Source organism: Bos indicus x Bos taurus, chromosome 12, assembly GCF_003369695.1.
Source record: "Bos indicus x Bos taurus breed Angus x Brahman F1 hybrid chromosome 12, Bos_hybrid_MaternalHap_v2.0, whole genome shotgun sequence".
Classification (NCBI taxonomy): Eukaryota; Metazoa; Chordata; class Mammalia; order Artiodactyla; family Bovidae; genus Bos; species Bos indicus x Bos taurus.
This window is the reverse complement of record NC_040087.1, coordinates 15,149,838-15,162,364: the sequence shown is the minus strand read 5'-3', so window position 1 is coordinate 15,162,364 and position 12,527 is coordinate 15,149,838. Positions and strand designations below refer to the sequence as shown.

General features: G+C 38.7%; 2 protein-coding genes across 2 annotated transcripts in view; one reads left to right on the top strand and one right to left on the bottom strand.

Annotated features, from left to right (window-relative positions):
- Window positions 1-12,527, bottom strand: part of GTF2F2 (general transcription factor IIF subunit 2) — a 136,506-nt gene that overhangs the window by 68,658 nt on the left and 55,321 nt on the right. The gene's annotated exons all lie outside the window — the stretch shown is intronic.
- Window positions 9,734-11,349, top strand: KCTD4 (potassium channel tetramerization domain containing 4). Its single transcript, XM_027557192.1, has one exon. It carries the CDS (start codon window positions 9,903-9,905, stop codon window positions 10,680-10,682), a length of 780 nt encoding a protein of 259 aa, XP_027412993.1. The 5' UTR covers window positions 9,734-9,902; the 3' UTR covers window positions 10,683-11,349.

Genomic DNA, 12,527 nt, shown 5'->3' with positions numbered 1-12,527 from the left:
AGTTACTTTGGAGAAGTTACTTCACATCTCTGGGTCTCAGCATTTGTATGCAGAAGGAAAGTCACTGGGATCTCTTCCAAGTCTCTTTCACTAAAATTAACAAAACAAAACTGGCCCTTCCCTCCAACTGAAGATGTTTTATTGTTTCATCAATATCTATTTTGTTTGCCCTAATACTTTCTAAAAGACCTAGATATAATTATAAATTTTTTTTGAGTAGGAATTAAGAGAAAAACGCTTTCTGGGAATGACAAAGGGAAAATGCTGAGAAGCTGTCCAGGACTTGAAAACACACAAACTTCTTTTCTAAGCTGGACCTTCCTACTCTCTGTCTCAATTTGACATATACTTCTGTATGATGATGGAGAAGGAAAGGGCAACCTATTCCAGAATTCCTGCCTGGAGAATCCCACGGACAGAGGAGCCTGGCGGGCTATCATCCATGGGGTCACAAAGACTCGAACATGACTGAGCAACACACACACACACACAAACACACACACACACACACACAATGATGTAGAACCCAGCAGAAACAACTGACTGGCACTTCTTACAAGTTAAGGGCCTGGCTGGTCTAAACAAGCTAAAGTGACAGGTAAGCAGGAAGGGTGCCTATTAACATTGGCACGTAAGTAATGAGAGCAGTGTGTTAAGAAGACGCTGGGCATCAGGAAGTTACAGGCATTCATTTCCACGAGACCACTCTGGATCCAGTTCAACATGGAGGCCTTTAAGAGCACTGCCAACTCAAGTTAAAACACAGACAAGGTTAAAGTCAAGATTCTGGGCTAATCCTTGAGGCCTTGAAGCTACTTCCCTGATTCTTCTTTACCTCACACCCGTGTCTGTCCTCTCTGGAAAAGGACTAAAGAAACAGTATTTCAAGAGATCAAGAGCATTTAAAAGGTAAACCATTGTTTAATATTCCTGCTAGTCTCCACTGTTCTCATTTAAAATCTTTTTCTAGCAGTTTCTGCCTGCGCTTGCGGTAAAGCCTATTAATATAAGCTACTTGGCATCTTAACAAACCAGTTGGGCAAAGTTGCGATCCTTGCTATTATTAAGAAGGTGTTTCTAATTGTATTCAAATTTGTGAATTGATGTTCTGATCTATTTAATATTCAGGAATTTTAGGAATAAAAGATCATACTCAGATTTCAGTAAGCCTACAGAGTCAGAATTGTATTACTTCAAAAGCAACAAAATGAGCAGCCATTTAAGTATTCCCCCAAATTATGTTATATAGTGTTTTCTTATAATAATATTCAAATTATAAACAAGCCTGAATAGCTGGGAAGTCCCAGTTTTAAATCAAATACTGAAACCATAATCTGAGGATTAGATTTAGGATTAGGAAACATCTCAGTTTCCTCATTCATAATACTGCTCTTCACCTTCTCCCCTCTGGACTGGGAGAAAGAAGGTTTCTGTACATTCCTGTACAAGGGATGTTGTAATGCTCACCAAAGAGTATCTGTGAATGACAAGACTGGCTGCCCAGGAGAAGAAAGAAAAGTGTGACCTAAGGTACAAAATCAGACAGATGATTTAAATGTACAAAGGAGTCTGGATTGCTCTATGGGTCCACAGAAGCCATAACATACTTCTGATCAAAGAAATAACTTAGTGTACAACATTTTAAAAATAAACATTTGTGTTTTAATGTTTATGAAGCAAGTTCACAAGTTATTTTTCCTCCTGTACTTCACAGTAAGTCTCCTTTTTTGCTTATTATACATAATTAATATTCACAATATGTATAATTATATATATATAATTAATCAGTATAAATTCTCAAATACAGACATGGGCATGATATATATAAACAGACATGACCTCTAACCTAAAAGCCGCTTTCAAGAGTAAGAGGTTGAATAAAACCCAGAAATAAAACTTTCATTTGAAAAAAATGAAGTAATACCGTTCTATAACAATAAATGAAAAAGAAAACCATAGTACCGAAATAGTCTTGTTTTAGTAAAACCTTCCTCAAAAGGTGCTATCCACTTGCACTAGAAATGAGAGAGAATTCAAGAACAATAGCAACCATGATTATATGAAGAGAAAAACAAATCCTTCCAGGAAAGATTAAGTCTCCAGGAGAAAAGGCTTTGACCACAGGGCTGCATAGGTAAATAGTGCCAAACACGGTGCAAGGTGTGATGAGAGGCACAAGAGAAGAAAACTACAGGCCCCTGTACCTAAGAAAGCCTGTGGTACAGCTGAGACACAACATGAACAAAACACTTAGAGACAATCTGATGACACATTTTTTAATCACTGAATATGATTCAAGCTTCATTAATTTCATCCTCAATAATCCCAGTTCTCTTCACCATGTTTAGTAACAGTACTAATACCACACACTAGTTTAGTTCTAGATACTATTTCAAGATACTTTAATAGGAAGTGATCCTCGTAACTACAGGGTAGAAATTACGCCCTCATCATTAAGAACTCCTCTGAGGTAAGTTCACTTTCCTGAGCTCATCAGTTTCCTGAATATAGTAGTTCTTCAATTCTGCTTGGTCCTAAGAATCACCTGGGGAGCTTTTTAAAAACTACAGGGTCCACTCTCAGAGATTCTACCTTAATTGCATTGTGTGGGCAAGAAGTGTTTTTACACACTCACTGGGCAACTCTAATATGCAGCAGGCAGAGCTGGGAACTGGTGCCCTGATACTTCTCTCCTCCTCTCCCCCAACACCTTCTCCTTCCCCCGTCTTTCTGGTAACTGAATTTTCTGGTGGTGTGGGGACAACAGCTTACAGAATTGCTTAAATATGCCATCAAATCTAAGATGCCATCAATTGTAATGTTCACCATTACCTTATGTGCCAGCAAGAAAGACAAAATACTACCGTGAAAATTTTACAAGTCAATGATTTTAAGACATACCCCAATTACAGAAATGTTAGATGTAAAAAAGTGTGCCATATGATAGAGTTCTCCATCCCAGATTTACAATCACTCTACTCTCTGTAAGAAACTCCATGTCCTCCTGTGAACCACCATATCCTGTCCTGCTGGTTCAGGCCCCCACCTCCCTACCCCCTCACCCCTCGACCATCTCATCACTAAAGACACAGGAGAATCTAAAGAGAAGATGGTAACATGAGGGACAGTGGTAAGGGACAGCATTTGGGGGCAGAAACTCTTTTGGTCCTGGATTTCATAGCAATATTCACTTTACAATTTTTCAGTCATACCCCTCATTTTGAGATTGTAGACAATGATTATTAACTTAAAACATCTCCTTCTGAGAGAGAAGGCAAAATTCTGTTTTGCCAAATAGCACTATAAAAATGAGTTCTCTACAATAATATAATTTCAGTGTTCATTTGATGGCTCATAGAAGCGCTTTGCTCATCTAGTTACAATAAAATTTTCCAGTGAATAATAATGCATAGTCTGCACTTCAAAAAAAAAAAGAGCACACTCATTTTAAAAGCTCAAATGACTTTTGCTTACAGAATTATAAAACACAGGTTTCCCTGCAATACTCATCTCCCAAAGTACATTTAAAATATGAATTAGCATGATTTGCAAAGTGTTTCCAAGATTGCCTCTGTAATGAAAAGCAAACAAACAGTGGAATGGAATGTTGTCAGAACTTCTCCTCCTTTAGTCATTTTTACGTGTGCTCCTTTTGACACAAAGCGCTTTAATCTTTTCTACACTCCTCAAATGGGGTTTAAAAATTAGCTGAAGCAGCAGTTTCCTGGGCTTCTATGAAGACTCAGTTCAACGCTGTAAAACACTTACAAGCTTATTCCTCCAAATGGAATCACACATCCACATCACCATTCCGCCAGAAGCTATAGTGAATGAGTCCTAGGAGGACTTGACACTCCGCACAGTTGGTGAGATACTGTGGTCAGTCAGCTCCACAAGGTGGGAGAGACAGTACCTGTGCTGATGAAGCCCAGGACCAGACAACATCTAATATAGAAAACTTTCATATTTCAAAACAAAACTGAAGTTTTGGTATTTAAACAGAATTAGGTTAACAGAAAAATCCGTGATTCTTAAACTATGTTAATACATAACACTGTCTCCTTTATTTTTATTTTTCAACACCAAAAAGAAACTACAGTAACATAATTATAGCTGAATATCAAAATGAGTATTTCTCACATTCAATGCTATTAACAGGAGGCTATGAAAAATAAGAAACGCATACATTAAAAAACAAAACTCAGCTTGTGAAAGGAAGGTCAAGCCAAAAAGTAATCAGAGGACATGAAAGTCAGATGGCCAAAGGTTAGCCAGATTTTGGAAAATGAACAGATAAAGATATCACTGCAGATCAAGTAAATGGGTATCAAATTCAAGTGAAGACGAAAGACCCAAATTAATAAGTCTCAAAAAATACGGAGAAGTTCAGAGCAGAGACACAGTGACAGGTTTAAGTAAAAATTAACAGCTCCTGCTCTTTCTGTAGTTGGCTTCACTTTCTTAGTGCAGAAACAAGAAATCACCTTTTTTTTTTTTTAAAGAAGAAAAAAAAAAGGAATTAATGCATGCAGGTAAAAATAATCAAAAAGATTTGGTAGAGGCAGAGAATGAAGAACCAGAAACCCCATGTTTTTAATAAAGGCAGCTTCATCCGTTTTCCTTGAAAAGGAGTGTCTGAATTTCATAAAAGAGTGATCTGTTGAGTGTAGGGGAATTACCAAATCTTTTATCTTCTAACCAAGAGAGAGATCTTCTTGGTAAGGTTCTACTTCCTTATGGCAAGAAAATATCTCTGGCATATTCTGTGTCAATCACGCTGCTGACAATGACCTCATTTCCCATCAAGAGCTGGCAGATAATTCCCACTGGCCTGGAGTAAGTTCTGCCTAATGCAGGCAGTGGAAGATTGGCATCACCATATAGCAGAAAGATTTTGCTAAAATTTGGTAAGGCACTGGGCCTAACCAATGAGTATACTTGGAACAAGAACCTGTCAGTGACACTGTTTAAGTCCTCCAAGTTGGCTATCACCAACAGGAACACAGATTAGCAACGCTGGGGAGTGAGGATATGGAGAAAGGGAGACCTCATACGCTGCTGGGGGTAGGTAAACTGGTGCAGCCACTTGGGCAAACAGTATGGAGGTTTCTCAAAAACTAGAGACAGAGCTACTGTACCAATCAGCAATTCCACTTCTGAGTATATATTCAGAGGAAATTCTAATTTGAAAAGAGATATACAAGGACCCCGATATTCACAGCAGCATTATTTACAACTGTGAAGGTATGGAAACAAGCTAAGGGTCCATCCCCAGATGAATGGCTAGAGAAGATGTGGTGTGTGTGCATATATATATCACAATGGAATACTACTCTGCCATAAAAAAGAATGAACATTGCTGTCTGCAACAACATGAACAGACTCACAACTCAGCACGGACTTATGCTAAGTGAAACAGGTCAGACAGAAAAAGACAAATACTGTATGATATCACTTCTATGTGAAATCTAAAAAAACAAAACAAAAGCCAGATAACACCAAGTGCTGGAGAAAATTCGGGGAAACAGGAACCCACAGGCACCGCTGGTGCGAGAGTGCACTGTTAGAGCTCATCTTGGGAGTCATCTGGGAGTGCTAAGTGAAACTGAACGTGCCCAGAAAGCTCTCCCCTGGGTGTCTACCACACAAGTTTCCACAGACACCTATAAGAGGACATGCCTTAAACTGTTCACCACAGCAAGGGACTGAGGCAGCCTGGGGGTCCATCACCAAGGAATCAAAAACAACATTCACTGAGTGTCTAGGTGTGAAATACTCTGTGCTATCCAGAGGCAGTGAAATATGTATATACTACAGCAACCTGAACTAATGCAAAAAACAGAGCTGAATGAAGGAAAAACAGATACATAGATGTATGCGAGAAAATACATCTTCAAAGTTGACTAAACTTGGTCAAACTTTATATGTGTGATTACATATGTCTATGATAGACACTTAAAAAAAAAACACCTTTCTGCATATGAAATCTTCAAGTCTAGCGGTCAAGTGCATTCAAACGAGCTCATCTTTGCTGTGTAGGTTGAGCCCTTCTGCTTAAACAATTAACTGATTACTTCCAGTCTGGATCTGCAGTGAGGCAGAGAAACATGGTCACACAAACCCATGGATGTCCGCCTCGGAATAGTTATCAAAGCACCATTTTTACAATTTTCGGGCTGTGTGGATTTGACTGACATGACTCTCCCCACCCTCTAGCCCCCAAAGCAAGTAAATATAAGCTTAGAATAAACTAAGAAAAAGACAACCTGGCTTTCTCCTCGGAAGCACATGCACCATAACAGCGGCAATGAGCAACAAAAGCCCTGTGATTAATGTAAACTGCAATCACCTTGCTTTGATGCGGATGGAGTGGAGCAACGCAGAGAAGGCGGGGTCTCCTGGGTACCATTTTTCTTTCTTAAGACTGCAAGTTGGGAGCCACAGGACATTAAAAAAAAAAAAGTCCTATAGATTCTTATCAGCTTCCAGCGAGGCACTAAGACAGGCCTTCTGTTACACTATTGTTGCCCCGCCATGGGTGGCAAACACATCTTTCATGTCAGGTTGCAGAAGCCAAGAAGGCCAGAGTGAAGTCTAGAGTGAGAAAGGGCAGTCAAGGGTTAGAGGCACACGACAGGGTGGTTCACGGTCAAGGAAAGCCAGAAGGAAAAAAGACACACGCCAGCAGGTTTAAAAATCAGGAAGCAGAAGTGAGCGAGTCAGCAGGTGTAAGGGGGCCCTGGGGATGACGGCTGAAGAGGTCAGTGTCGTGCCTCAGGTCCCCAACGGCAAGGCCCAGCCTCTAGCAGCACTAGCCCCAGGGCTCCCCAGGAAGGCGTCGGTAAACGGCCACAGTGTAAAATGCAGCAGACCAAGGCTTACACAGAATCCAACCATCTCACCTTACTTAAACATACAAAGAAAACCTGAGCAGTACCCACTACGCTGCAGCTGCGCTCTACTGGTCCTGCTGTCCCGCGCGCACTGTAAACAGCTGTGTGGTTGCAACCTCTAGAACAGAAGACAAAGTAACCTAAGAACTTTTCTGAATGAGAAAAACTGGTTTAGGAAGCTTCACTGAAGTCTTCTAAATGGGCCTTACAGACGTTAAAAAAAGCAATTAAGAATATGCACAAAAAACTTGGGAAAAAACAAAAAAGGTCTACCAATTACTTCAATGAGGCAAAGTTTTTTTCTTTCTTTTAAAAAAAGGGATTACTACAAATGAATTTTTGAGGATTCTTTGGACTGGGATAGGTAGAATAGACGTTCATGTGACTGAAACAGGATTGCTACACTACCTGGGGTGGGCTTCCCTCATGGCTCAGTCGGTTGAAGAATCTGCCTGCAATGCAGGAGACCCGGGTTTGAATCCTGGGTCAGGAAGATTCCCTGGAGAAGGAAATGGCAACCCCTTCCTGTATTCTTGCCTGGAGAATCCAGGCGATGGACAGAGGAGCCTGGCAGGCTACAGCACATGGGGTTGTGAGAGCTGGACATGAGTTAGTGACTAAACCATCATAAACTTCATTAAAAGAGGACTATACCTGTAAGTGAAACTGGCATGCCTTTGCTGGCTGTGCTGTTATGTGCTTGCTACTCAGATACATTTACTACTAAGAAAAGAATTCCATTTTTAAAGTTGTGCCGCCCCCCGCCCCAAACCTATTCCATATTTCAGAAAAAGTTGTATCCATAGGTAAGACTTGATTCCCAAACCACAAAATCAACACACATGAAATTGTTAGAATATACCAGTAAACTTTTCTTAAATGATGTGGTGCTGAGAGGAAGATTTAGTCTAAAGTGTTGGCTTACTATCAAGAAGCTATAAAATTCTAGATAAAACACTAAAAACTCTCCAGAATGCAATCTTCTCTGGCTCAATTTCATGGTCTCCAAGCAAAAGTGAAAGTTGCTCAGTCAGGTCCGACTCTTTGCGACCTCATGAACTGTAGCCCCCTGGCTCCTCTGTCCATGGAATTCTCCAGAAAAAATATTGCAGTGGGCAGCCATTCCTTTCTCCAAGAGATCTTCCCAACCCAGCGACTGAACCTGGGTCTCCTGTAATGCAGGCGGATTCTTTACCTTCTAAGCCACCAAGGAAGTCCTCTCAGCAAAAACTCAGCCCTAAAAATGTTACGCCTTTGATTTCTAGTTTAATTTCAATGAACTTCTTTTTTCAATCAACTTTTGATAAGCTCAATGATACCTAAACACTAAATTCAAACTGCTGTAATTAAATATCAAATTTTTTTTATCTGAAGAAAATCTAACATTGTTTCGAAAAAACACAATGCAAACCTTTTTAGAAGAATCTCCGCCAATAATACTTCTATCAAGTGACAGTGAAAGTCACTCAGTCATGTCCAACTCTTTGCAACCCCGTGGACTATACAGTCCATGGAATTCTCTAGGCCAGAATACTGGAGTGAGTAGCCTTTCCCTTCTCCAGGGGATCTTCCCAATTCAGGGATCAAACGCAGGTCTCCCACATTGCAGGTGGATTCTTTACCAGCTGAGCCACAAGGGAAGCCCACTTCTATCAAAGTTGAAAATTTTTAAATACCTTTAATGTAAAAAAAATGTAAATAAATTTGACAAAATCTAAAGTCTAATTCTGTAGTTCCTCAGAATAATTTAGCAGGTAGATCAGCCAAATAATAGTGTACTGGGGACCATGTTCACATTTCTTACCACTGGGTCTTTAAACTCAAGAAAAGAAAACTCAGATCCCTAACATGTTTTGGAAAGCAATTTACGAGGGAAGAAGGAAAAAAAAAGAAAGGGGGCGGGGGAAAACACCATACTCACACTGTTAGAGCTCAAAAAAAAAAAAAAAAAAAAAAGGCAACAGGCTTTGGTCTTTTCTCTCTCTTTTTGTGAACACTGGGGGGAAAAAAACAGCAGCAGCAAAAGAAACCCAACTAATCTGGCCCATGATATTATTTTATAGCAGGTATTTTGAAACTGCCTCTGTCATCTTCTCGAGGGAGCACTCGTTCGTGCACACACACACAAACACACAGACACACAGACACACGGTTACGGTATTTTCCACAGCAGTCCAAGTCTTTGTTCAGTGTGTTTAGGGTGAAACAAGCTTATGAATTTTTCATAAGAAATCTTAACCAAAAAAAAAAAAAATACCGTAAAGCCTGTTTATTTGACTTGTTTTACTTGTAGGGTAAAAAGCCAAAATAACAGAACCTTTTGCTGAAAGACATTAAGAAAATTTCTTCTCACTTACTGATTCCCCAAATCAGAATCACATGCAAATCCAATTAAACTTAAGTACAATGTCACAAATAACGGGTTTAAGTATTCTCATTTTTGTTTCTAAAATGACACCACCACCGTGGAATGTGTGACTTTTTACAGGAGAGAAAATTCTATACACCTAGGTCCTTTCTCTTTGGGTTTCCTACTTATAATTTACTTTAAAATATGATTGCAATTTCACATATATTATTCTCTGAAAGGTCACAGTATTGTTCAATATTAAGCCTGCCTACTTAATTTTGACACTGAGAAGTGAATAAAAATTCACACTTAGCTGGAGAATTAAATATATATAACTGCTTAACTGCCCATAGGAAATTCAATTCACTGAGTAACTTTTATTTATGTCTAAGAATATCTATGAAAACCTTTTCACAGCAGGTTCCTTCCCTGATACGGTTAAATGCAAATTATCTCTTTTCCCTCTTACTCCAGAAAGCTCCTGCATACATAGCTGATACGCCACCTACTGCAAAACCGAGCTGACAGCGCAGGCGATGCTGCCAGCATTTCCATTCCATCACCAGGCTGGGGCTGAATAAAGGCGTGTTTGTGTGGTAGTGTTTCTTTTTTAAAAATCTCAACGCCAAGAAGAACAAGCTGAAATAGCGTGTTCAAAAATGGAGCATAAAATAAACAGGAGAGAAAAAGAAAAGGACTATGAAGGGAAACACAACAGCCTGGAAGATGCTGACCAGGGAAAGAACTGCAAATCCACTCTGATGACCCTCAACGTTGGTGGATACTTATACATCACTCAGAAACAAACACTGACCAAGTACCCAGACACTTTCCTTGAAGGTATAGTCAATGGAAAAATTCTCTGCCCGTTTGATGCCGATGGTCATTATTTCATAGACAGGGATGGACTCCTCTTCAGGCATGTTCTAAACTTCCTACGAAATGGAGAACTTCTACTGCCCGAAGGGTTTCGAGAAAATCAACTTCTTGCACAAGAAGCAGAATTCTTTCAGCTCAAGGGACTGGCGGAGGAAGTGAAGTCCAGGTGGGAAAAAGAACAGCTGACACCCAGGGAGACCACTTTCTTGGAAATAACAGATAACCATGATCGCTCACAAGGACTGAGAATCTTCTGTAATGCTCCAGATTTCATATCAAAAATAAAATCTCGCATTGTCCTGGTGTCCAAAAGCAGGCTGGATGGCTTTCCTGAGGAGTTTTCTATATCGTCAAATACCATTCAATTTAAATACTTCATAAAGTCTGAAAATGGCACTCGACTGGTACTGAAGGAAGACAACACCTTTGTCTGCACCTTGGAAACTCTTAAGTTTGAGGCCATAATGATGGCCTTAAAGTGTGGTTTTAGACTGCTGACAAGCCTGGACTGCTCCAAAGGGTCAATTGTTCACAGCGATGCACTTCATTTTATCAAGTAATTACCTGTGCCACGAACAAAGGCAACAAGCATGCAGCCAGCAAGCTTCAGAAAACCTCGGCATCAAAGGCATCCCAAATAATGTGCCCAACCAGCTCTGTACTCAGAGTCCTGCTGCTAATCAATTACTGTGAGCTAACGGTATGTAAATTCTATCGCTAAAGATGTCCTTCTCTAGGTGTTCCTGCTGATCAGACGTACACTTAAAGTGAAAACAGTGATCTCCTACATACTGTAAATAAAGACGGAATGCTTTTGCTATTTGTTTATTTTTCCTTAAGCTGTCTTTCAATCAGAATGTCTTGGGTACTTGTACAATGAACAAGCATGTACATTATCTATCATTCTTTCAAGGAAAGGTTAATAAAATATTTTAAAGGACTATGAGACTTTAAATCCTTTCTACTCATGGCAAAAATCTACGAAGAAACTGAACTGATAAAATTAACCATTGAGAGCAAGAGAGATGTGCAGATCTACTAAAACAGAGCTGTGGTGAAAGCAAAATGAGATGTAAGCATTAAAGCTATGGGTTTAATTTTTGATGGTAGGCACCAAAAGCTTGTTCATAGTTTCTGTATTTCATATTAGAATTATAGCTGGATTGAAATACTGCTGAAAATTCCTAGAAAACTGCTTGATGACAATAAAAAAAAATGAAAGCATGACTAACTTCTTTGCTTATAGTTAATAATTATAGTAAAAAGTTACATGTGTCACTTTTAAAACAAATATGCCTTTTAATGACTTCACACAGTATTATGCATTGATGCAGTCAACTGGCAGGCTACAGGCTATAGTAACCCTGGCTGGATTTGCAAGTGACAAAAATCAGCCAATTCATTCCTTTGCAGACTGAACTCCAATACAGCATGGGTAACTTACTCTCAATAGAGTATACAGTATTAGAATAATGAAGAGAGTTCATTTTCAGAATTATCCTAAATATCTCATCTTTCAAGCTCAAAAATAACACATGAGTAACACTAAACATTATTCCTATGGAAGAAGTTTATTGATTCTTTTCAGTACCTCTTTTGATGGTAAATCTCAGGCTCAATGAGTTTGTGATCATTTCCTTAGTTCATGCTAAACAAGAAGTTATTTTTTAAAATTAGGTTTTACGTATGGCTATCTAAATTAAATAATCAAGAAAGTTAGCTTTAAAGGTGAGAACATTTTTTGCTCGCAAAGAACAGCTAAATCATTTATTTCTATGCCACTTATTTTCTCTGACTTCTAAGTACAAATAACATCTTAATTCACTCCTTTAAAATTTAACCATTAAAACTGGTCATTAAATATTGACTTTAATAAACTTTAACAAAATATTTCTGAAAATCTTAACTGAGGTTACAGAAGTTAGCATCTATGCAAAAAGTTTGCTTATACATAAAAACTCAGGAGAGCTAATATTCACTCAGAACTGTAACTGACTTCCCATTACAACATCTAAGGTAATACAAAAGTTGGCTGTACATACTAAAAGAAATATTTTAAAACCTACTGTACAAAAAAGTCCTTTAAAAATCCATGTTAAAAACAAAAATCTCTACATCAACTGCATAATTTTCTTTTTGTATAACAAGAAAAAAAGTTTATAACATCAAATTATCCCTTATGTACTTAAAAAGGCTTAATCAGGATTCAAAAGAACTATGAAAACAGAAAAAAAATACTAAAATCTATTTTATCAGTCACTATAATTGAACTGTCTACATACCTCTCCAGCTTATGAGTTGACTTTTCCTTGGCATTTGGACTTTGTAATGTAAAACACAAAAACAAAAACACGGTAATGATTTAATGTCAAAGTAAGATTTTCTCTAACAAGGTTTCATTTCAG